General features: G+C 45.0%; 2 protein-coding genes across 9 annotated transcripts in view; both read left to right on the top strand.

The window, feature by feature from the left end:
- LOC136164359 (E3 SUMO-protein ligase RanBP2-like) overlaps window positions 1–2,537 on the top strand; it is a 57,852-nt gene extending 55,315 nt beyond the window's left edge. For all 4 annotated transcript variants that reach the window (XM_065929209.1, XM_065929210.1, XM_065929211.1 and 1 more), the window contains 3 exons: window positions 244–517; window positions 643–977; window positions 1,326–2,537. In XM_065929209.1, the coding sequence (XP_065785281.1) occupies window positions 244–517; window positions 643–977; window positions 1,326–1,631 (915 nt within the window). In that variant the 3' untranslated portion in view covers window positions 1,632–2,537. The remainder of the gene's footprint in view (window positions 1–243; window positions 518–642; window positions 978–1,325) is intronic.
- Window positions 2,538–3,505: 968 nt separating this feature from the next.
- The window catches only part of CCDC138 (coiled-coil domain containing 138), a 28,972-nt gene continuing 6,778 nt past the window's right edge, over window positions 3,506–25,699 (top strand). The window contains exons 1-13 of one of the 5 annotated variants that reach the window (XM_065929213.1): window positions 3,506–3,616; window positions 4,036–4,093; window positions 4,446–4,562; window positions 7,050–7,172; window positions 9,054–9,241; window positions 9,907–10,065; window positions 11,998–12,117; window positions 15,079–15,156; window positions 15,264–15,371; window positions 16,928–17,092; window positions 20,020–20,136; window positions 22,996–23,188; window positions 25,047–25,223. In XM_065929213.1, coding sequence (XP_065785285.1) covers window positions 3,524–3,616; window positions 4,036–4,093; window positions 4,446–4,562; window positions 7,050–7,172; window positions 9,054–9,241; window positions 9,907–10,065; window positions 11,998–12,117; window positions 15,079–15,156; window positions 15,264–15,371; window positions 16,928–17,092; window positions 20,020–20,136; window positions 22,996–23,188; window positions 25,047–25,223 — 1,696 coding nt within the window. In that variant the 5' untranslated portion in view covers window positions 3,506–3,523. Of the gene's footprint in view, window positions 3,617–4,035; window positions 4,094–4,445; window positions 4,563–4,718; window positions 5,081–7,044; window positions 7,173–9,053; window positions 9,242–9,906; window positions 10,066–10,527; window positions 11,085–11,997; window positions 12,118–15,078; window positions 15,157–15,263; window positions 15,372–16,927; window positions 17,093–20,019; window positions 20,137–22,550; window positions 22,601–22,995; window positions 23,189–25,046; window positions 25,224–25,699 lie in introns of those variants that run through there. The other 4 variants (XM_065929215.1, XM_065929214.1, XM_065929216.1 and 1 more) reach the window with 4 other exon arrangements.

The raw sequence follows: 25,699 nt of genomic DNA on the forward strand, positions 1-25,699 counted from the left end.
AAAACCTCTTCTCTCCTGTAAAAGATTGTATTTGACTTCCAAAAAGAGGAAGAATGTTAATAAGTACAAAGAAAACATTTAATGACAAATCTTTCCTGCCTCATCCAAATCTGCTGTATTGGTAGCCCTAGGATGTTAACTCTTTTCAAATTCTGTTCATGTCAGTGTGTTAAGGAATTTGGATCTTTGGAATTTATTATGTTATAAGTAGCAGCTTATAGGTAATTTCATCTCCTGTCACAGGTAGAAGTAAAATCTGGAGAAGAAGATGAAGAAATTTTATTTAAAGAGAGAGCCAAACTTTACAGGTGGGATCGAGAGGCCAGTCAATGGAAGGAGCGTGGGGTTGGAGACATGAAGATCCTCTGGCACACTGTGAAGAATTACTATCGGATTCTGATGAGAAGAGACCAGGTGTTCAAAGTGTGTGCGAACCACGTCATCACCAAGACGATGGAACTGAAACCCTTGAATGTTTCCAACAACGCTTTAGTTTGGACTGCCTCAGATTATGCTGGTGAGCTCTGCACTCAGTGATACTTTCTAGTTTTTTGACTTTTCTACATTGACAACAAATATATAAAACAATTTTTTAACAGTTATTTTAACACTAAGGTCACTGTGGTGTTTGTTGTTTAACAGATGGAGAAGCCAAAGTGGAACAGCTTGCAGTGAGATTTAAAACGAAAGAAATGGCTGATTGTTTCAAGAAAAAATTTGAAGAATGTCAACAGAATTTATTGAAACCCCAGAAAGGACAGTTATCACTGACAGCAGAGTTCTCAAAGGAGACAAATCCTGTGGTGTTTTTTGACATTTGTGCAGATGATGAGCCCCTAGGACGTATAACCATGGAATTATTTTCAAACATTGTTCCTAAAACTGCTGAGAACTTCAGAGCACTGTGCACTGGAGAGAAGGGCTTTGGTTTCAAGAGCTCCATATTCCACAGAGTGATTCCAGATTTTGTTTGCCAAGTAAGTCTTTAAGTGTGCATCACAACAGGGTCTAGACAAGTGCGAGTGTGGGAAATCTGAGTGTTTTTCCTTACCTGTAATTGTAGACTTTAGCTTTTCCACACCCCCAGCTTCTATCCCCACAAGAACTTGCAGCCTAAAAGGGTTCATATTTCTAATGCCTTGAACCTGATAGAAATTAAGGGTGGGAAAAGATCTTTTCATTTTTGTTTCCTTTCACAAATTTCTTAGTTTTCAAACTACATTCTCAGAGAAGCTGGGTATTTAGGACCTACCCTTCAGTGGTTGGTTCTGTATGTATTTTAATGTTTTATTTGGGATTCCTGCTAATTGAAATCTTTTTTCCAGGGGGGAGATATCACAAAACATGATGGAACAGGAGGACGGTCCATTTATGGAGATAAATTTGAAGATGAAAATTTTGATGTGAAACATACAGGTCCTGGTTTACTATCGATGGCCAGTCGAGGCCAGAACACCAATAATTCTCAATTTTTCATACTACTGAAAAAAGCAGAACATTTGGACTTTAAGCATGTAGTATTTGGGTTTGTTAAAGATGGTATGGATACTGTGAAAAAGATTGAATCATTTGGTTCTCCTCAAGGGTCTGTTAGTCGAAGAATTATCATCACAGAATGTGGACAGATATAAAATCATTGTTTTCCATAGTAAATTTTACCTGTATAAAAGTTGAATTGAGGCCTAGCTGTTTTGACAACATGGTAATTATGTTCAGCTTTTGAAAATGGACGTTTCCAATGTACAAATGTAAAATTGCAGCTTATAGCTGTTGTCACTTTCTAATGTGTTATAATTGACCTTGCATGGTGTGAAATAAAAGTTTAAACACTGGTGTATTTTCAGGTGTACTTGTGTTTATGTACTCCTGACATATTTGTATTAAAATGGAATACTAATCTTGTTAAAAGCAATAGACCTTCTCAAACTATTGAAAGAATATGATATATGCAATTTAATATTAGTTCCTTTTAAGATATTAGACTTCCTGCATGGATATACTTACTATTTGAATAAAGGGACCATGACTTGGATAATTTTTATTTCAGATTTGGACTATATTTGGTAATTTTAACTATTGGTGTGTTCAGTTATGAACAGAGATTCACTTGTAAATGGGTAGAGCCACAAAGGGCAGAGACTTAACCAAAGTGCTCTTCTATAAATTCTTGCACCTCCTTGTATAGTTAAATTATCTTTTAAGCAGAGTACCTTCTTTCCTTAAAATGATATGTAGCTTCCTGTGCCCTTTCAACGGTATTAAATTAATTTTTACATTTTAAGTTGAGTAATTAGATTTTTAAAAAAACCTTTCTGTCATCTGTTTCTACTACCTCAAACTGCATTGGTTCTGATAGAACTTGAATTTTTCCTTGCAGTTATTGTGATAAAGTATGAGTATTTTAAACAGGTCTATACCATGTTCTTTGGTTAAAAATTTGCTTTATACTAGATTGTTGCAGTACCTTTTTCTGGTGAATTTTGTAGCAAAAATAAAGTGACAATTGTTAACAGCCATGATATTTAAAAAATTCATTACTTGTGCATCTAATCGTTTGTTCATTCTGGAACCAAAGAGAATAATTAAATATCTGTAAACTCAGACTGCCACCTAATTACCAGAGCTCCCAAGGAAAGAACTGTTTTCAAGTGGGGTATATACTGAACACTTACTTGGAAATGGCTAGTGGAAAAAGTTGGACAAGGGGGACGCTCTCGTCAGCCTACTCAGTGTAGGACCTTGGAGTCCCCCGAGCACGTTGTGCACGTCGCAGGCCCTGCCGGAGCGGTGTGCTCGGACTGCGGGGCTGTCTCGCGCTGTTTGGGGTCTGGAGACAGGCTGTCCTGGGCCAGCACCTGCTCAACGCCCGAGGTGGGGTCCGCGTCCGGCGCGCGGTGGACTCCCTGACCCCCGACTGTGTATGTGTGTGTGTGTTGGTGTTGCGGGGCGGGGGGGACAGTGCGTGCGCCGGTCCTGAGGGCTCCGCTTCTCCGTGGTTTCGGAGCGCGTCCCGGGTGACAGCAGGCGCCTGGGGGCTTCTGGGCTACGGGGGACTCCGAGGCGCCCTGAGCCATTACAGCTGTGGACCCAGGTTTGGAAACGAATACTCAGGCCGAAACCAACTTCTCCAGCCAGGACAAGTCTGAGCTGCGTACGAGAAAGATGCACCCGGATGGCGCCTCGACCCGACCCCAGCGGAATGCCCGCGACCCTCAGGAAGGAAAGGAAACGATGACCCCGGGCGCCAGCTCGCATCTTGCCCCCACGGGCCGCAAACACGTACAGACGCCCGCAACCGGGCCCAACCGCGTTCGCGCCGACGGCATGCGGGAGCACGGGTGTACGCGCGTCGTAACACGCATCCGCAACGCCTGCCCCTCCACGAGTCCGAGCTCTGTTCCCCAGGAAACTCGAGTCAGGGTCCCTGCCGGGGGCGGGGCATGTCGTGCGTCACGGCGCATATTCTCCGCGCAGCCCCGCCCCGCCGCGCGCTGTTGCCAGGGAGACGACGTCGGTCGTGGCCATGGAGCCGAGAGTCGTGAAGCCCCCGGGGCAAGATCTGGTGGTGGAGCGCCTCAAAAGCCGCTACGGCCTGGGGGGCGGCTGCCTCGGCGAGGTGAGGCCCGGCCCTGCCAGGTTCGCGGGTCGCCGGATCTGCGGGTTGGAGCGTGGGCGCGAGGCGGGACCCCTGACGGCGGCGGGCTGGGAGCGGGCCCCCGGCGGGCACGCGCGTCAGAGGATCGCTGCGCGTCACCGCGGGAACGCGCTCAGGCGTTCGCGTAGACTTGGGTGAGGATCTGAGTTGCGTCAGTCCCGGCGCTGGGCGGTGAGTCCGAGCCGGTTTCACGCCGCAGGTGCTGGGGCCCGGTGCCCCAAGGTGCCCGGTGGGTCCACGGGGGCCGCTCCTGTGCGGGGGCTCGGCGTGCCTGATGGGCGGCGAGAGGGGGCGCCGCGCGAGGCCGGGGTTTCAGGAGTCGGAGGGGACAGGGGCCAGGGGACTGACCCTCCCCGGTCACCTCTCCAACTCTTTTCCAGCCGGGGCGCCGGCGGCCGGACGTGGCGGAGCGGCGGCGGCGGCCTCCCCGCACCCCAGGTAGGGCGGCGGCTGGGTGGTTTGTTCCCCGCAGGCCGCAGTTGTAGGTAGTTTATCATGTGAATTCAATTCTTAGAGCTCATCAGAGGGAGAAGCACTGTGTTGAGCCCTCGGGGACTTGGCCTGCCGCCTGGGTCTTTCGGTTCCGACGCGGAACAGGGTCGTCGGCACCGGGTCGATGCCGGGATCGCGTGCGGGGTGGGGGTGGGAGCGGGGGAGGCGATGAACTACAAGCTGTTTGACCAGCGGCTCGGAGACCAGTCTGCTGGAAGCTCGTGTCCCACGCCGAGAACGAGGTGGTTGGTACCGGACCTTACCGAGCCGCCTCGGCTGCCTTCCCTCCTGTTCACAGAGGATTTGGACATCTTCTCCTGTGGAGATAAAGTCGGTCCGTCGTTGAGATGTTTCTCTGACGAGAGGAGGCGGCGCCCTGCGTCCCCCCGCGGTGTTCTCACGGTGAACTGGCAAGGTACCCCGAGTCCTGCTGGGGGTCACCCCCTACCCCCGGGTATCGAGAAACCAAGGGGGGCGGAGGTTGGCTGGTGTGCGCCTTTCTGTGGGAGAAGGCATCCGCGGTCCGGAGTCCGCTGGGCGCTGGAGGAGACTGGGCGCTAGTTCCTGAGCATCTGATGGAACCACACGCCTAGCGTCCTGTTCGCAGATATAATGCAGGGTTATTTACACTGCAGGATAGATAGCTCTTCATCCAGGACCCAAAAGAAGGCCTTGCTCCCTTGTTTATTATTTTTTTAAATTAAGGAACTAAGATAAAAATGACTACAAGTTTATTCAGCGGCAGTCGGTATGGTGTGTCTCCTGTGTGTCTCCTGCTGTGGTAAGCACTGTGCTATACCTAGGTGGCAGAGAGAGATGGAAGAGGTCAACCCTGGGGTTGGGGCCTACAGATTGTTACACCATGTGCTGCTGGGCTGTGAAGGGTCAGCAGTTTTGTGGAGGAGCTTTTACTCTGGGTAAAACCAGTGGAAGGTAAGGTGAAATAAAGTTCTAAGCTGAATATTATTAATGCCAAAAATATGTGGCAGAAAGAAGTGCTAAGGTATCAAAAGCAAATAAGCATTTTGAAGTGATGTTAAACTGTAAAGATGTGGACATATATAAAGAGAAGCGTTGAGGTAATTGTGGAGAGGAAAAAAAACATTGTGCCTGAAATATCTATTGTTACTGTGATTGATACCTTGGAGCTTGCATTGTTTCATTTTCTGATTATTAGTCCATGTGAGGCACTTAGAATGCTGTTCAGTACACAGAAGGGCACTCAGATGCACCACTGTTATCACTACCGTCACTGCGGTCTCCTTTCATGCTCACAGAGTCATCTAGTTGATCTGGAGTCAAGGTGTGGACATGGATGTGAGGGGACTTCCCTGGTGGTCCAGTGGTTAAGAATCCACCTTGCAATGCAGGGAATGTGGGTTGGATCTCTGGTTGGGGAACTGAGATCCCACATGCTGTGGAGCAACTGATTTCGTACACCACAACTAAGATCCGACACAGCCAAATAAATATTTTTTAAAGAAAGATGTAAACATAGGTAGTTTGATTAATGTTGTGCTTGTTGTTCAGTTGCTAAGTCACGTCCAACTCTTTGCAACCCCATGGACTGCAGCACCCCAGGCTTCTCTGTCCATCATCATCTCCCTGAGTTTGCTCAAGCTTATCTCCATTGAGTCAGTGATACCATCCAACCATCTCATCCTCTGTTGCTCCATTCTCCTCTTGCCCTCAGTTTTTCCCAGCATCAGGGTCTTTTCCAGTGAATCAGCTTTTCACATCAGGTGGCCAGAGTATTGGAGCTTCAGCTTCAGCATCAGTCCTTCCAATGAATATTCAGATAATTTCCTTTAGGATTGACTGGTTTGATCTCCCTGCTGTCCCGAGTTTGATTATAGAGAAAGGAAACTGTGGGAAGTTATAAGTTCATGGAAATTATTTTCTCATATTGAACTGATAGTTTTATTTTCTTTAAATGGTCTGGGTATGGTTTCAAGTTGAATCTTTAGCAATGTGAAAGGTTTTAACTTTGGACAGTTTTCCCACCAGTCCCTTGTTGTGACCTAGTGTGGAATTACAGGGCTGCCCAGCACCTGTGTCTGTCGAGTGCTTGAAAAGGGGCTCGTCTCAACTAAGTTGTGCTGTAAGTAAAAAATAAACATGGCACTTTCAAAATAGGTAAAAGAATGTAAAGTATCTTATTTTTAATATTGATTGTATATTAAAATTATCTTTTAGATATATTGGATTAAATATTATACACTGTTAAAATTTCATGTCTTTTTATGTTTTTAAAGGGTCTGCTATAATTTCTTTTTCTTTCTTTATGGCAGTGCTGCAAAGCTTCTGAGATCTTAGTTCTCAGACCAGGGACTAAATTTGGGCCCTGGGCAGTGAAAGCACAGAGTCCTAACCACTGAATTGCCAAAGAATTCCCGAAAAATTTAACTTATCTTTTGTGACTTGTAGTGTATTCCCTTTGAACAGCTGGCTCTGGAAATGCCAACATTCAGATGATCTTTTTGGAGAGAACATCTGGGATTCTAGTTCTGCTTCACCTTTTGCTCATTATGTCACCTGTCAGTTACCCTGTCAGTTATTTAACTTAAGATTCAGTTTCCCCACCTTCATCACTCCTTCTCGTAGTTTTTAAAAGAATTAGAGACACAGCGCCTGTTTGATCCACCTCACAGCAATACAGGGTCAAGAGGAAGGGTGTACTTTGCAGTTGAGCATGTCTGAATGTGGGAAAAGTTCACACATGTGAGTTTTCAGCATCATGACTGGTAGTTTAGTTTTCCCTTTTCCTTTTTTAAAAATGTTTACTAACTTGTTACGTTTTTTTTCAATTGCTATGCTGCTAATATTTGAAGCAGTCTCCTCTTCTTTAAATGGCTGTAGAAATCTTCCAGAATGCTGTGATTGATTTTTTTTTAAAGCCTAGATGATGAACTGGATTCTTTTCAAGATTTGAAAGAACCAGAAACAGAAGAAGAGTTCACCGGCAATGACTCTAGAGTCAGTGCCTCCAAAATAAACCAGCAGTCCTTTAGAGAGACAGACAAAGGTAAGAGAAATGCTCATTTCAGAACAGTCATTTAAACAGCAGCTCTGTCAAGTAGGGCACTAAAGCTTACCCCATAGTAGTGACCCTAGTTTTCAAGGTGTGCATTTCTTTGTCCTGGTTGCTAAGCCATGAACTGGTTGCTGTGCTTGTCATTAAGTTAAAGGAGAAGAGGAAAATAAACTTCATGATTTTTCAGTAGAATTTCCACACTGTTGAAGTTTATCAAAATAACTTAATAATTCATGAATATTATAATCTTCACTTCTTTTTCTTGTCAGTATTTCTGAGGACATAGGATTGTGATTATTGTTTAGTTGCTAAGTCGTGTTTGACTCATTTATGATCCGACAGACTGTAGCCCTCCAGGATCCTCTGTCCAAGAAATTTCCCAGGCAAGAATACTGAAGTGGGTTGCTATTTCCTCCTCCAGAGGATCTTCCCAACCCAGAGATTGAACCCATGTCTCCTGCATTGGGAGGCTGATTCTTTACCACTGAGCCACCTGGGATGCCCTAAAATTGTGGTAGTAGGTGACTAACCCTTACACCTTTTAGGAAAACAGGCCAGGTCACTTGAGGCCTGGCCTCCTTCACCCTGAGTCAGCAGTTGCTCTCTGTGTATCTGGCTGCATTTGTGTGGTGGATTTTCCCACTGGAAACAACTGAGAATACAAGATGTTGTAACATATACAAAATGTTGAGTGTGTTTAAAAGTTGACAGAACTAAGGAATATTCCGGCCCAGGGCTGGTGGACTGGGAGCCTGGGGAGGCAGGCAGAGCATGGAGTGTTTCCCTGGAAGGGTGCTTGTGGAGCTGGGGAATAGGAAAGAACTTTCTTTTTAAAAAATTCCTGTTTTTTATCTTGGCTCCCCCGGTCTGTCCAGCCAAGATGGGGAGTACCATGGAGACCCCCTCCTTACAGCTGGGGGCTCCTCCTTAGCTGGAGGCCAGTGCAGGTGAAAGTCACTGCTCGTTGTGAGCAGAGCGTGAATGCTGACAGCACAGTGCTGGGGAGGAGCAACGCAGGAGGGCTTACCTCCACTGCTAGGGTTTAGGGGGCAGGGGGGTACTTTGGTAACGATTTGGCATCACAGGTGGTGCTAGTGGTAAAGAACCCACCTGCCAATTCAGGAGACTTAAGAGATGAGGGTTTGATGCTTGAGTTGGGAAGATCCCCTAGAGGAGGGCATGGCAACCCACTCCAGTATTCTTGCCTGAGAATCCCATGGACAGAGGAGCCTGGTGGGCTACAGTCCATGGGATCACAAAGAGTTGGACACACAGTTGAATGCACAGGGTAACTGCAGGAGCTCTCACCATGGCTGCCAGGAGCAAGGCTCCCCAGCCTTGGTGGAGACAGTGCAGCTTGGCGGTCACAAGGTATTGTCAAAGGCTAAAGCCATACAGGGTCGTGAACCTGCTGCCATCGTTAACACAGGAGCGCGTTATTTAACGGAGGAGGTTATAGAGATTATGTAATTATATGATTAATTACAGACATCACATAAAGTTTTAAAACAAGTAAAACAAATAGTTTTTAAACATCAAAGAAGTGGAGCAGTGATGAACACTGTTTGGATTGGTGGTTAGTTTGGTGTAAGGGAACGTGTCAAAGGGCATGTGTCAGGGCTCCTGAGGTAACTCTCCATCTCTTTGTCAAGGCAGTTAACCCACTCTTTTTTTAAATAGTCTTAGGTTTACAGAGAAGTTGCAAAAAGGCCACAGAGAATTTCTGGATGGCTTTCACCCAGATTTTCTAAATGTAAACCGTTGACTGTGTGCTCCTTTTTTTCAGCATATAGTACTTGAAACATTTTAACAATACAATGAGGATATTTAAAACTGTAAACTGAGATTTTAATTTAAATTTTGTCCTCTTAGCCGATGCCTGGCCAGCTAATGTGGCCTCACGTTCAAGGAGCTGGGCTGACTATTGTAGTGATGGCAGCGACTCCCCTCCCAAGCATGTTGGCTCCCCTGCATCCAGGGCCCCACGGAAGCCGGGCCTGCTGCCCCGTCAGGTCAGCAAGATCTATGACGAGCTGCTCCAGATTCACCAGAAGCTGCAGGTGTGGACTCAGCGCTGCCCAGATGGCAGCCAGGAAGGAGGGGACCAGAGGGAGGGATGGGTGCAGCCAGGGCTGGAGCAGACCTGAGGGTCAGTGATTCGGAAGCCGGTTCAAGGGGGACGGGGGTTGAGGCCAGACTGAAGTGTGCTGAGGAGGGTTCAGCCAACCGGGACAATGTTTTAGAGAAGTTTGTCCAGGTGGGAGGTCAGGAGGCCAAGGAATTGGAAGCCCAGCCTCCCTTTGTAAGGCCACGGCCTCACCCTGTCTGTTCTGCTCAGCGGCTGTGGGAGCTGATGGGCTCTGGGGGGAGGCTGGAGGAGACCCGCATGGCCGTGGGGATATAGGGGACATGAGAGGATTTCTGGGCTCCACTGGAGCCTGCTCTGCTGATTGGAGGGGAATGTTGGAGGGGCTCCTCTGCAGGTGTGAGGCGTTCTTCCCAGGGACGATGGGGAGGCGGGAGGGAGAGTGCGGGGTGTCCCCATGGTGCTCCCCTTGTCTGCACCCTGGATTCTCTCAGGTCCTCACGCTGGAGTCTCCTAGCCGGTCCCGTCATTGGTGGCCTGCAGGGTTCCCGTGTGCTGTGTGGTGGTTGCTCTGCACTCCACTGGCTGATGCTCAGTTGAGTGAGCTTCCCGGAGCGCTAACTCTGTCCTTCCTCTCAGTGTGAGACAGCAGCCCAGCAGGAATTCGCTGAGGAGCTTCAGAAGCGAGAACGTTTTCTGGTCGAGAGGGAAGAGCTGCTCTTCAGACATGAAGGTGCCTTGAGTGAGGTGAAAGACGTCAGAGAAGAGGTTCTCATGAGGTTCCAGATCATGAAGGAGGTGAGCGTGGCACTGATTGCAGAGTCCCTGCAGCAGTCCTCTGGGCGTCGCACATCTTCTATAGACCTGGGATCCTAGCGTAGCCTCTGGAAGCCTGATAGTACTGTGCCCAGGCTGTGTCTTGTCACTGTTCACTCAGTTCCCAGAGCCTTTGCCGTTGTTGTGAAGCCTGTGTGCTGCAGTCACCACTGGGGGCCTGAGGCTGGGCTTCTCAGCCTTTGCTGTGATGCTCTGGGTCCCTAAGATGCCTGTGGGGTGTTGGGCAGGGGTGGGGTTGGGCTTGTTGTCAACTGAGCTCCTATCTCTGCCCCTCGCTTTCACCAGCTCAGGGCTGAGCTGGATTTAAGCACATCCGTGACTCATGGATCCCCTCTTCCTGTTCCCAGGCCTGGAAAGCAAAGCCATTTCTCTGCAATTAGCAGGGCCAGGGCCTGCCCTGGGGCAAGGCCGCTGGAGAAATGGGGAAACAGAGCCCCTTGAGGGCTATTTGCCCAGGTTTTTCCTCCTTTCTGCAACTCCCTGCTTGTTTCCCTTTGACTTTCCTTAGTAGTTGCTTTCTGTGTTTTTTGTGTGGCTTTAGTTGTGATCAGTAAGAGAAGCGGAGCTCTGTGGGCTTATCCTTCTGGAAAAGGAACCCGTGTCAAATGGTCTTAATATTTTCTGGAAGTGGAAAATTTGTGCAGTTGAGAATGTTAATATTGCTTTTAAAATAAGTGTTGTCTTTGTGGTCATGTCTGAGTTATTTAAGGAGTTGTTTATCATAATCGTAAAACTTCATACAGCCGATTTTTTTTTAACGACTTTGGATTTTCCGTGCACTCCGTCTTCATTTCAGCCTTGGTTCTTTCTCTCTGAATTTCTGTTTGCTGCTTATAGGAAGTATAAAGCTCACTGTTTTATTTTAGTGGGACCTGGATGATTACTTGGAAGAAGGAAATCAGTTTCTTGATTTCCTATGAAAATTTACTTGTTTTAATACGTTATGAGTAAATCTGAGAGTAAAAAGTGAAAGAAACTATGTAAGTATTCACAAATCTAAAATGTGTTCTTATTGAAATATAATTATGGGGAAATTGATTTTAATATTTATAAAACTGGTTAAGGAAAGTCAAATTATTTGGGGCTCAGGAAATTTTATTATGTATTTAAGTTTTCTGAGATGTACAACTTTAGCTAATTTATGAGAACAGTTCTATGTGTGGAATATTTCTTCTCCAGAGGGCTAATTTAAACCTTAAATTTTAATTCACAAAGCTATGAATAATTAACTAGCCTCCTGAAAGGATCAGAACTCCTTTATCATTCCATGATGTCAGAAATTATTTCAGTGAGTTTCTGTTGGAGATTTTTCTGAGCAGGACCGAAAATAGCCTTAATGCTACTTAATTTGTATAATATGTTTTAATAGGTATTTAACATATATTTTTAATGCTTTGTTATTAAGTTGCTTGATTATCCAGTTTTTATAAATTACTTGCAGTGTCAGCCATTATGCTTAAATATACTGATTAAAGTCCTTGTGATTCAAGGAGTTGTTATTTTTTTTTAAAGCCTATTTTTATTTTTATTTATTTCCTGTAAATTTATATATTTGTCTTTGGCTGCGCTGGGTCTTGGTTGCTGCGCGGGGTTTTCTCTAGTTGTGACGAGCGGGACTACTCTCTAGTTGGAGTGTGCAGGCGGCTTCTCATTGCAGTGACTTCTCACTGTGGAGCACAGACCTAGAGCACAGGCTCAGTAGTTGTGGTGGAAGGGCTTTTGTTGCTCTGAGGCATGTAGGATCTTCCCACATCTGAGATTGAACCCATGTCTCCTGCGTTGGCAGACGGATTCTTTACTGAGCCACCAGGGAAGTCCCAGGGAGTTGTAATTTTTATCTAACTTATGTTCAGTAGCATTAGTGACATTAAATCTCTATTTTTTCCTTCCTAGCAACATGATGCAGAAGTTGGGCACTTAACTGAAGTTCTTAAAGAGAGAAATAAGGAGAGCAAAAGGCTAAGGTCTTCCTTTGATGCATTGAAAGGATTGAATGATAGCTTAAAGAAACAGGTAAGACTTAGTTTATCTGTGTTAGATTATGAGACATTCTCAGAACTGTATAGATTAACCAGTTCGAGTCAGAATCTTAGAGCATATTCTGTGTAGAGAAAACCTTGATTATCATCTTTATTTGTTAGCTTTATTATAAAATACTTCTGAATTTAAAATAGTTAAGCTAGCTCTTGGTTTCTCATCATGTGTTCTGACAACCAGCTGAGCTATTTGACAACTTGGAATTTTTCAAACTGTTAAGAACAGTGACTAGATTAAAAACAAGGAAAAGAAAACCCGCTAACCTGGGGACTTCAGGTGCTGAGTTGTAGCTTTGCACTGTTCTTGAACCGGCTGCTACACACCACTGTGTATTTTTGGAGGGTCTCTTATGTGTGGATCCTGTGCTGGGAGCACAAGCTCATGCCCACTGCCTCACCCTGCGCTGCACTATGTATGAATGCAGAGCTGTGGTGAGCTCACACCCACCACATCACACTGCTGTGCACTCTGTTGTATATGCAGAGCTGCAGCGAGCTCACGCCCACCGCATCACACTGCACTGCACTGTGTGTGGAGGGCTGTGGCGAGCTCACACCCACTGTGTCACATTGCACTGTACTATGTGGGTCACTATGTGGGATATGCAGAGCTGTGAGTCAGCTCAGTGCTCAATCATACTCAGGTTGCACCAGATTCTTGCTAGTTGTATTTTTTTTTGCTCCCCTTTGCCAGTTTTGCTTGAAATATATGGAAGTGAAGGGCTTTGTGGAGAGGGACAGGAGAGTGATGGTGTGTTTGTGGGGAGGGAAGCATGGATGAGCACAACCAGGTGAACCTCAGCATTTTAGCAGCTGAGTCCCTGGGTGGGGAACTTTATGGATTCCAGCAGGGGACTGAATGTGGACTCTGAAGCGTTTGCACCTGGAACTCTTGGCCAGCTGTGTGTTCTTCTCTGTCTCTCTGATTTCTGTAGTCCCCACTCGTTATAACCTTTCTCCATGGCGGTGATAACCAGGTCCCCCAGTTCTTGCTGGCTCTGATTCTTTGTCTTTTCTGAACTGTCTGCCCTCCCGCAGTGAGAGTGTGACCTTGACCCACTTTGTCTGGAGCCCTCTCATCCTTGGAGAGACTGTGTTCTCCCATTGCAGTCTTGTCTCGCTCTCGCGAGAAGAGTTTTTGATTGCTAGCATAGGTGCGTTGCTGCCCATACCTGGCTCTCAGGTGACTGTGATCCTGATCGTCCAGCATGTGTTTGGTGACTTGTAGTGACTGGGGTGGATGTGTGCGTTGCTAAGGGGTGGAGTCTGTTTATATGCGTGGTGAATGGTTGGACACTTCGCCTGAGAGGTACGGAGAACGTAGTGAAAAAGTTAACATGGGAGCTCCGAATGTACTTGGTGAGATAGAGAGGCAGAATGTGAAAGGATAATATCCACAAGTTGGTGAAGCCTATGAGCCCACAGGTTTTAAGAAATTCTGTTAACCCTAAGGAGGATAAATGTTGAGGAACACCATACTGGTACGCTGTTTTAAGATGTGAAAACTTTAGTCAAAGATAAAATCAGAGACAAATAAGACACCTTACCTTCAAAGAAAGAGCAGTAAGACTCCTGGAGGAAATATCACAGACCTGATTAACCTAAAAGAGAAAGGCTCTCTTTGCTGTCATAGGAGGCCAGGCAGAACCTTGAATCTAAACCTGTCAGCACGACAAGAAAAATGCTGCCAGTCTCCAAATGAGTATAGATACAAAAATTTGAATCTAGAGCTACCTAAAAAGTATAATGTCATTGAGTGAATTTATCTGAGGAATACAGAAGTCATTTATCATTTGAAAATTAACACATCATCTGATAAAAGGAGAAGAATCATAATTCTTTGATTTAAAATTCAGCACCAACTCAAGACAATAACTAGGAATAGAAGAGAACTTAATTTTCATAGAGTATCTACAAAGAGAAAAAGTCCTGACAACACTCATACTTAACCTAAGTTACTAAAATCTTTTCCCTCTGAAATCAGAACAAGGAAGGTGCTCGCTGTTCCTGATTCTGGGAAACTTTGAACTGATGTCCTGGTCTGTGTAGCAAGGAGCGGTCAGGATTTGGGAAGGAAGAGATGAGAATTATCCTCTGATGACGTGATTATGCACAGATGTAGTCAGTGTCCAGACAAGCATACAGTTAAGTTACTAGAATTAAACAAATTCAGGAGACTCTTAAGATGTGGGTTCAGTAAAAGTGGGGACGTATGTTGATTCATGTTGATGTTTGGCAGAAACCAACACAATTCTGTAAAGCATTTATCCTTCGATTAAAAAGATAAATTTAAATAAATTTTTTTAAAAAGCAAGTGTATTTCTGCATATCAACAGTAACCAGATAGTGTTTATTGAAAGATGCTATGGATAGTAGCGTCAAGAAGCGTTGGCTGTGCAGGAGTAAACCTAAGAGATCACACATACACAGAACACACAAAATGTGCAAAACATGATTTAGAAAGCAACTAAAGAGGATAAAAAAAATAAAAAGCAATTAAAGAGGATGGAAAGAAGTGGGAGGCTGTGTTGTATGTGGGGTAGGAGACCCACTATGGTGAAGAAGACACTTTTTCTGAGTTAGGCAGACATTAACTCCAGTCCCAGTAATTCACTACACTGTTACATAGTTTGTGCATTTTCTCGTATGTACATTATAGTTCAGTAGAAAATTCAGAAAAAGGACGTTCCCTGTTAAAATATCTTCATTTAAGATGTTAGGAGACTTGCACATTTTTCATAGAATGAAGTAAACTTTCTAGAAACTCTTCATGTTTTAGGGCCCAGTGGTAGTTTTTGCTATGATTTTTAATCGTGGGTGCTACTTCTGTGTGTTGTGTTGCCTGGTGGTAGACCAGATAAGATAGTATCCTGGGAGAATTTCAGTAGGAAATCAGCTTGAGGTTTCTATTGAAACGTCTATTGTTCTCCTGTTTTAGTTGAATGAAGTGAGTGAAGAAAACAGGAAGTTGGAGGTTCAGGCCAAAAGAGTTCAAGCTCGCTTAGACAATTTACAGGTAAGGAACCTGCTCTGCTCTTGAGACACAAGTGAAATCTGAAATGACTGCCTTGGTCTCACTTCTGATACCATTTTTCTTTAATTAATGGATACATGCTGTCACAGAGGAAGTACGAGTTCATGACAATACAGAGACTGAAAGGCAATCCCCAGGCCACTCATGAAGCAAAAAGTTTAAAGCAGGAAAAAGTACCAACTTCAAAACCTTGTAAGGTATGGTTGAAAATTTCTCTACTGCAAAGCCAGGACATTTTTCTCTTTGTTCTTTTCTTTTTTTTTTTTTTTTCAATTTATCAAACATTCTTTTTGTTATGGAAGTATTCACCATAATAATTTGTTTGTAGAGAAGTATCATATTTCAGATATGCTTTTGTTTGTAAAAACAGAGCAAAATATTCAGCTGCTAAGAATATCAGTGTACAGGGCTCTTTTTGGAAATGTGTTCCCATCCCTCTTGGAAGTAAAGCCAAGACTGGAATTTCTGCGTCATAAGGTACATGTAGGTTTAACTGCTGGGGTGGCCGCCAGTTTTCCAGAGTGGTCATGTTATTTGTACCGTTGCTGGCAGTCTATTCTATTGCATCATAGCTTCGTCCATATTTGATGTTTCCAATCCTTTTTATTTTCATCTTTCCAGTGGGTGGTAGTGATATCTCACTGCAGACTTGCCTGGACCCCACACTCCACTCCCAAAAGGGCTGACCCAACCTGTTGCTGCCTCCCGGTGCCCCAAATCCTCTGTCTGCCACACACAGGCTGTGTGCAGAGGGCTTAGTGGTTGGAAGAGGTCCTATTTTACTCCCCCACCCCTTTTTCCTGCTTCATAGTTTCCATGTTTTATTAAATAGGATGCTAGTTGTGAAAAAAAATTTTAATTAAAAACATTAAAGTAGAAAAATTGGACAGTCATACTCAGGTACTCAAGATGATTGTAGTTTTCATCAAAAGTTCCTATTTGAAGAAAATTGAAAAAGTTAAAGATTACTCATGTTCAGAATAATGTAACTTTGTTTTCCTTCATCTATTTCTGTTTTTGTGGATTGCTGTCTGCTGAACTATGCCTTTTTTATTACTTTGCTCTTGTGCTTCTCTGTCTAAAGTTAAATCTGGCATAGTTCCCTGTTTAAGTCACACGTGTGGTAAATGTCGACTTAAAATGATTAAAAGTGGTTTGAAAGAACATAGAAGTCAGTTGAGTTGAATTTATACTGGTTTTTTATGGCATTTGGTTCTTATTTTCTTCCCATTTGTGTAGACTCTCAAAGAACAGGGTTTCCAGGAAAAAATTTTCATATCTGTTTTATAGAATGGTACAACGTAAAGAAAAACAGCTTTTGGGAGAGGAAGATAAAAAGTTCCATGGTGGAAATTATTTAGCTTTTAAAACCTTTAAATTTGTTAAAATCTTAGGTATGGTGGTTCATGCCCTTGAATTAAGGCCAATTTTGCTTTTCTTCATTATCAAACTTGGATAAAGAATTTAATGAAAATTCTCTCTCTTGGTAATAAGGTACAGTTCTTTCAATGTCCTTATTGTGGTGGGTTTCCCCTCTTCTGTCAGCCAGCATTTAACATGTGTCTGATGTTAACTGGAGAGATTTGATTTGGAATTTCTTCCCATTTGGAGAAGCTTTGCAATCCAATACATGTTTTACGGAAGCAGTTTAGATAAATTATTCCATAATCACTTAACAAATGTAAAACTTGCCTTTGACGTTTTAGCAAGCTATGAATTGAAATAAATCCTTGCTTTAATTTTTTGCTTATAGGTATCACTTAATGGACAAGTTTATGAACTTTTAACTGTCTTCATGGACTGGATTTCAGATCAGCACCTTAGCAAATTGAAAAATGAAGAATCTGGAATGGATGGTGAAAAGCCACTACCCTCATTTGCTTCTCAGAGAACTGATATTCAGGAGAAGTGTGTGAAGGTTTGTTTTTAATTTGAAAAATAATATGACTCAGTAGAGACATGGAGAATGAAAAAAGGAAACCTGTGGTATATTTTGCAGGACAAAAAATATTGAAAGTATTTTTGATAGAAAGTTGATCATACCAACAGTCAGTTGTAAAAAAGACTCATTTTAGACTTAATCCACATGAATTCCTATGTGTATTTTTATAACATGATGGGAATTTCCTTTTAAAAGAAGACCAGGAATTAAAAACCTACTCCAGAAAATGGCAAAATAATTATAGAATTAGGCAGGTAATCAGTGATATGAACAACTCCTGATAATGCATCTTTTTAGGATTCACATCTCTCTAAAATAATTTTGTTTTGCCTTTTGTCATGAAAGAACAAACAGTATTTTCAAGAGGCTTCTCATTATCAAAGACAAATGACCATTTTCTTATATTACAAACATTAATTTGGATATGATAACTCATGATTTCCAGTCAGTATAAATTGTCACTAGAGGTTGACTGTTGCATTCTACAAGAAATACATTAAAAACCCTGAAGAGTGGATATCTGAGGTTGGTTGGCTGACTTAAAGAATTTTTACATACAGGTTTCATTTTAGGAAATTATTTCCAGTTTCCATCCCCTAAATTTCTTCTGAAGGCCTTTGGTGCTGGGCAGGATAATGACCCTGGAGATATTCATAACCTAAGCCCTGGAGCCTGTGGATATTACATCACTTTGCCAAAGTAAATTAAAGTTACTTATCTACTGACCCCCAAGTGGAGATAGTCCACTTGTTGTTCAGTCACTCAGTTGTGTCCAACTCTTTGCAACCCCATGGACTGCAGCACACCAGGCTTCCCTGTCCATCACCATCTCCCAGCACTTGTTCAAACTCATGTCCATTGAGTTGGTGATGTCATCCAACCGTCTTGTCTTTTGTTGTCCCCCTCTCCTCCTGCCTTCCATCTTTTCCAGCATCATGGTCTTTTCTAATGAGTCGGCTCTTTGCATCAGGTGGCCCAAGTGTTGGAGCTTTGGTTAAAGAGGTGATTAACCCACAGAGCACTTCAGACACAAGAGGTTACTGTAGAGTAGGTCAGAGGCTCACTCACCCTCACCAGCCGTGAAGGCGGAGAAGGAAGGAGGAGGGTCATAACCAGGCTGGGGTAACCACCTGCTAACAGCCGGCTGACCAGGGAACTCAACCTCCAGCCACAGCCCAAGGGAGCACCAGGTTCTTGTCATCCTCGAATAAGGATTACTTATTAACTTGTTCTGGGTGCACACCTTTGAAGTGAGATATTAATTGTTCAGTCATGTCAGATTCTTTTCGACCCTTTGGACTGCAGCCCACTAGGCTCCTCCATCCAAGGGATTTTCCAGGCAAGAACCCTGGAGTGGGTTGCCATTTCCTGCTCCAGAGGATCTTCCCAACCTAGGAATTGAACCCTGGTCTCCTGTGTGTCCTGCATTGCAGGCAGATTCTTTACTTGGTAAGCCATTGGGGAAGCCAGTACAAAAGTATGCAACTTTGCGTACTTGGGACTTGGTAGGACTTGGTGATGGATCCTGTACTTTTGCGGGGTCTCAGGGTTGGCTCCCAGCTCTTGATTTTGCACTGGGATGCATGTTGGCAGCATTCACTCCAGGTAGGAAACCCACAAGATCTGGGTTTGCACCTCTGTCCTCTGGCTGGATAGTTTTAGGCAACTGAGCTGGAGACTAGCGTGCTTGTGTCTGGTGGGCGTTGCCATGGGGATGGAGCTCTGCAGAGACTTCTGAACTGGGTGTGGATGCGGGAGCCGTGAGTCCTGATTGGCTGATCCTGAGTTGAGGCTCCAGTACTCCAGGACCAGGTGACTGAGGACCAGCCAGTAGGGGGCCCTGAAAGTGAGCAGAAAGGTGGAGGAGCTGGGTCTCAGAAGTCAGAGAGAGGGTATCAGGGGTTGGGGTCGCGGAATAGAGGTGGGTGGTGCATGAGGAGGGTGTCCCAGAGCTGTTGTCAGAGGTCTGGTGTGTCTTTATTATCCTGTCTGTGGTCCAGTTACGTATGATTTTACATCCTTGCTTTTATTACTTAATTTTTATCGTTAGTTAATATTTTCTGTTCATCATCTCTAGTCCACTGAGTAAGCTATTCACTTGACCTAGCTGTTTCCCTTTGTTAGGCCATTAAGTCACTTCCATTTTTTTCAAATCAGTGTAACAGTATTTTTGTATGAGAGCTTTTGGAAGGTTTTATTTTAGGTAATTTTCTTAAACTGTTATAGCAGGAGTGGGATTATTTCCTCAGAGGCTTAGAGTGTATCTCTGTGGTCTCAAACTTTCAATAAAATAACATACTGTTGAGTCAATGTCCATATTTATCTTTTTTAAAAATGTGTATTATTTTTACAAATTAACATTAAAATGTTTATGAAAGACATATAAAGAGGAAAGTGAATATCTTTCCAGTTACTGAAACCTCACTGTTAATACTTTTTAAAAACATCTTATCTCTCTCAATACAAATTCAGTACAGAGGTATTTTATATAAATGGGCTCTTATTACACTTTTGAAACCTGCTTTTATCACCTCAGACTATGCCATGGCAATAAAGATGTCATTATCAGTTAATGTACAGTACATGTACTGTAAGTTTATGCTGTAATCCATGGGATCACAAAGAGTCAGACACAACTTAGCACCTGAAGAACAACAAAAGATTCAGATGTGTGGTTGTGTAGGTTAATCTTAAAATCCTAAGTGTGCTGTTGGTGGGTCAAGGAAATATATATATGTAATGTCTCAAATGTGTGTTTCCTTATTGTATTGCATTTAATTTTAAAGTAGAGATTTTTTTGAGAACTCTTCTCTTCTCTTGGAAAAATAATTTTTGGAAAACTGATAATTAATTTCAAATGTCTGAAAACTGTGTGTTCATATTTTCCATCATTTCATCTTTAGCTTTTGCCTCTAATGACAGAGCAGCTGCAGTGGTTGCCCTTTGTGAATGCCAGGCTTCACGAGCCTTACGTGAAGTTTATCTACTGGTCTCTAAGGCAGCTCGATGCCGGGACTCAGGTAACTGTGAATCAGTCAGTCTGCAGGGAAAGCTGTGTTCAGTATGGCGTGGCTCCTGGTCTTGCTCTGTCTCAGGCTTCCCTGTGCATTCTCTGCACGTTGCAGGACTTTTCCTGCCTCCCTTGTGTCTTTCACCACTTACTCTTCTTTCTCCTTCTCTTTCCTCTTTCTCAGTGCAGTGGGTCATTGTTTGTGAGCTTCAGAATTGTATAATGAGTTTCACTGTGTTAGGTTGTTGTTGAAACTAATGCTTCCCCCTGCCCTGTTATTTATGGTTTCTCATATTCTTGAAGATAATAGAAATTGATTTTTTGTGCTTATGTCAATAAACACACACTAGCTAAATTGGGACTATGATTGTTAGGATAAGCTAATCAAAGAGGGAGAGTTACTCCAGTGTCATGTAAATGAAGGGTGTGTGTTACCAGCTCACGTAGGGTTGTTTAATCCAAATGTGAGGTGCGTGTGTACCTGTTTGTGCTGTGAATTACAGTAGGTTTGTAAAATTTTTATTTCCCCAGTTAGAATTGGTACATCCTGACACAGGTTTCGTTCAGTTAAAAATGGGGAAGAAACGAAGCCTTGCTGGGGTAGTTTCCTCTTGGCCCCTCGGCCCTTAGGATGAGGGGGCTAAGCTGCTCCATGCAGGGCTGATGGTTATGTAGCTGGATGGCTGAGGTTTAGGAAAATACCTTTCCTGAGGAAATCCTAAATATTTTGCCATCATTGTAAAGGAGTGCTTGAGCATGTGTGTGGGGGAGCATGTGAACATGTGCACCCACACACTTAATATCATCTGAATGTATTGGTTGTAAGCTTGTAACAAAAGAAAGTTACATAAATTGATCAAGTCTGTTCAAAGTCACTGTGACTATTGTTTGTGTGATGGTTTCTGAGAAAGGTTGGCTGAATTCTCGCTTTCAGCCATCAAAGGCTAGACTCAGCACTGAGTGAGACTTTGTCTTCCTTCCGGAATAGTCTTCTCATTCTTCCTGAGACAGTTCGTGCTGCCCTGTCTCCAATATGGACTCGGCTGCTCCGTGTGCTTTGGAGTGGGGCTGCCAGCTGCATAGCTTTCTGCTGAGAAGTATTGTTCTCACCCACCAATTGCTAAACACTTACTGATGGGTTTTTAATAATTTAGTTTTAATAGTTGTCAAAGTACATTAATTCAGCTTTTTATTTTGAGGAAATTATAGATTCTCTGTGGTCATAAGAAAGATATGTTGTGTGCGTCTCCCAAGGGTGACACAGTGCAGAACAGGTACAGTGTCACCATCAGGGCCGTGGTCAGGTGACAGGACAGTCCCGTCTCTCTCCAGAGCCTCACGTTGCTCTTCTCATATGTAGATGTCAAGTTTTAGAGCAGCATTGAGCAGGGAGATGTCCCAGGTACCCTGCCCTACACCTGCACCACCCCCCCCATCAGCATCCCTGCCAGACAGAATCTTCTTCACAGTCAACGTCCTGCGTGGATGTGCCGTCATCCACCAACATCTTGGTGGTGTGCGTTCTGTGGGTTTTGACAAATGTATTGGCGCCTGTAACCATTGTTACACTATCACACCATGTAGTTTGATATAAAATTTGATGCAAAAAAATTTAAAATTTGATACAAAAAAAAATAATTTGTCTTAAAAATCCTCTGTGCTATGCCTGTTCTCCCCCACTGCACCTGGTCCATTTACTGCCTGGGTAGTCCTGCCTTTTCCAGAATGTCATGGAGCTGGGGTGACACAGTGCATGCCCTTTTAACATGGGCTTCTTCCACATCATCATATGTATTAAGGTTCCTGCATGCCTTTCCATAGCCTAATAGCTCTTTTCAGCTCTGGATACTGTTCCACTGTCTGGAGACCACTGTTTATCCATCACCTACTGACAGACATGTTGGTTGCTTCCAAGATATGGCAACCCTGAGTAGAGTTGCTGTCACATCCACAGGCAGGTTTTTGTGTGGATGTAAGTTTTCAGCTCCTTCAGGAGCTGAAATATCAGGGAGCGTGGTTATTGGCTAAGAGGATGCTTTGTTGTTTAAGAAGCTGAAGCCTGTCTGTCAAGAGGCTGCCCTCTCTGGTCCCCCAGCAGTGCTGAGGGTACCTGTTGCCCCCATGGACTGACCAGCTTTTGGTGTTGTCGGGGTTTGGGGCGTCAGCCCTCCCCGTCGTGTGGGGTGTTACCCCACAGGGGTTTCACCCTGATGACATGTGCGGTGCTGCTTCTTGTGTCTGCCTGGCATCTGTGTGTGGTCTTGGCTGCGGTGTCCGGGTCATCTGTGTGTTTTTAATTGGGCTGTGTTCTCTTACTGCTGAGTCTCTAGAACTCTGTGGTTATTTGGGTAACAGTCTTTCAGATATGTCTTTTACACATGTTTTCTCCCCCGTCTCTGGCTTGTCCTCTTATTCTCTTGACAGTGCTTTCACAGAGCAGGAGGTTTTGATTTTAACGAAGTCCAGCTTACCAGGTATTTTTGACAGATCGTGCGGTGGGTGCTGTATCTGCAGGTGATCACATACCCGAGGTGTTGTCGTGTCTTCCTGGAGACCTCACGCTCCGTCACTACGTGGTGCCCCTCCTTTCCCTGGTGACTGCCTGCTCTGCAGCCTGTTTGAGGCTGAGAACTGCTCCAGCCTCTCGGTCACTGTCAGCCTGGTGTGTGTTCTTTGTCCATTCCCTTTTCATCTGTGTGTGTCTGCAGTGTGGGTTTCCTGTATTCTGCTTTTCAATCCTCTGTATTTTCAGCTCCATTGATTTTTTTTTAGTTAGCTTATTTTTAGTTCATATATTTGATGGTAGTATTTAAAATATCTATTTCCTGACCATGGATAAGTGTACTTCAAGAGTTCATATTTTTAACAGCACTCGACCATGACAACCACACTGAGGAGGTTGGGTGAAGACATATTCAGAGGAGTGGTGGCGAAGGGTGTTCAGGACGCAGCCTTAGAGCATTCAGTGGAGAGTCGACCAAGGACAGCTGCCTTCTTCAAGAGCACCAGCTTGCCCCTGAGATTCGTGTCCACTTTAATTGTCCTCAAAACAGTCACTCAAGGTAAGCCTTCAGGTTGTCCACAGTGAAGCAGTTCTTATATAGTTACACATTTTACTTTTTCAGAATGGACTACTGTGCTGTTTCGTGCTGGGGGCCCAGTATCTCCTAGAATGACTGTAGTTGCTGAAGTTGAGAAGGTCAGTGGTGGGTTGGCTTGTTGCCCTCCAGGGCCTTTACTGATGCGCCTGGATCCTGTGTCCACGGCAGCCTTTGCTGCCACCTGCCTCACAGAACCCACACAGCATGAAGAGTGTGCCTTTACAGATCCACTGGGACAACGCTTGGTGGGCCGGAGCCCGAGGGCCAGTGAGGCCCAGCACTTATTTCCGTGAATAGAGTTTAGTTTAACACATGTATGTTAATCTGTCTCCCGTAGCCTCTTGACTGCTTTTCCTCATAAGAGCAGAGCTCAGTAGCTAGCAACGGAGAGCGCCTGCCTACCAGACAGTGCGTCTGTCTTTGTTCTCTTCTTTCTTGTGGTTATGGTCCCGAGTTGTATCAGAAGGGGTAGTGGCTGTCTGAGATGCGTTTGAGAAGCTCAGACCAGAGTTCACCATGTATCAACATACATGGTCACATCATCAGAGACACAGTGATGTTCATTGCTGGTAATGCGAATGGGAAGAAATAAGCAGGAAGGATTCGGTGCCTCCTCCCCGACTCTGTGCAGTCCAGTATTGGACATGCTGCCTCCGGCACTGGCCTCAAACACGTGGGAATAGACATGGAAGCAAATAGTGAAAACTGGTGACTTGGGGATGGTCCCTGCAGGTCAGACAGTCAGGGGCACTGGCAGAGAGAAGTGCTGCTGCCATGTGCTACGGGCTGAATGTTTGTCCCTCTCACAGTTCACGTGGGGACCCTACTCCTAGGGAGGTGGTGTCAGGAGACTGGCCTTCGAGGGGTGCTCAGGTCATGGGGGTGGTGCCCTGATGAACAAGACCCCACAGAGCTCATGACTAGAGTGTTAACTATTCTGATCATCAGTAATAAGGAACAATAATGAGCAAGGAAAGAGATACTATTCACGTAAGCAAAGCAGAATCTGTGAAATGTGGACCTTGCTGTAACATGGTGTCGGTAAAACCTCATCCACTGTGAAACATAACAGGATGTAAGTACAGAGTTTGTAAGTAACAGTGAGTGCCCAGGTCAGGGAAGGGTTATCGCTGGAGTGTCAGGGCAGAAATCAAGGACTTCTGTTCTTCACGAGCGTCTGCATAGACATGAATCTGGTGTGGGTTTGACACTTTGTGTTAACTCTTCGTGCACTATCTGCATATTATCTGACCTCAGGTCCATCCTGCGGTCAGGATGGTCAGGCCCCCCAGCCATTCCTCCTGGCGGAGGCATCACAGGCAACCCAACCAGGTTGGTCTCGTGATCTCTGGGAGTGGCTCCCATTTGGTCTTGATCTGGCGGCAGAAACCCTCGTTTTTATAAAGTTACAATTTGAAACAGGTCGATGGGAGCAGCAGTAGCAAGAAACTTCGACTCAGAAGCATCTGTTGAGGTGTCGGCAGTGATGCTGCTCACAGGTGGCGGCAGGCAGTAGTCATGATCAGACTGCTGAATATTGACTGTTTTCCTTGATATAAAGAAGGAGTGGTGTTCATTGTAATTTTGGTGTTAAACAGGAAATCTCTGAGTGAAGTTTACCCTGTCGTAATGTACCGTCTCCTCCCATTTCAGTCCTGACAGCTGAGTGAAGGGCAGTGTCTGAATTCAGCCCATCTCGTCTGATCCTTTGGTTTCTCCTTTTCTCTTGTGATTGCGGCCGTATTGGGGTTCCCTTCCTGCCATGTCTGTGACCTGCTGGGCTAACGATGCGGTCATTGTCTGGTGCCCTGTCTTCCAGCCGACTTCCTGGCGCAGGCATTTGACTCGCTGTGTCTGGACCTGCAGGCGGACGAGGGGAAGAGCCTGTTTCTGCAGCTGCAGGCGGTGCCGGTGGTGCTGAGCCACCTGAAGCTGTCCAGCCGGGGGCTGCTTCCCAGCGTGATGGACAGCCTGCTGCAGATGACCGTGGAATCCAGTGAGTCTCACGTCCAGTAGCGGGAGGGAGAGGGGGAGCCCAGAGAGTGTCGTTCCCAGTGAGGGCGGTGGTGTGCAGCTGTCTTGTGCCCGGCACAGCGGAGTCACAGGGTCAGCAGTGCCGAGCAGAGGTCTGGAGCCTCCCCCTTTGTCCGCCTGTCCCCCAGCTTTCCCAGGGCCTCAGTGTGAAGACGCGCTCGTTTTCCAGCCCCTTCTCTGTTCATCATGTCTGTTGTCCGGCAGAGCAGCCATGTCTTCCTGGTGGCTGGGAGGGAGCAACCCCACCTGCGGGGCACATGGGGCCCTGGCCTCCCCCCATGAGACCCCCACAGCCTCCCCGCGTCTCTGATGCTCGAGTGCGTGAAGCAGTGTGGTCAGCGGGGTTTTCCTCTCAGCGATGGCCCTGGTGAGTAAGACAGGCTCTCACTCGCTGGTGGGGGCTCCTCCCCAGCCCAGCCGGGACTCTGATGGACTTCG

The sequence above is a fragment of the Muntiacus reevesi genome, chromosome 3 (assembly GCF_963930625.1).
Source record: "Muntiacus reevesi chromosome 3, mMunRee1.1, whole genome shotgun sequence".
Classification (NCBI taxonomy): domain Eukaryota; kingdom Metazoa; phylum Chordata; class Mammalia; order Artiodactyla; family Cervidae; genus Muntiacus; species Muntiacus reevesi.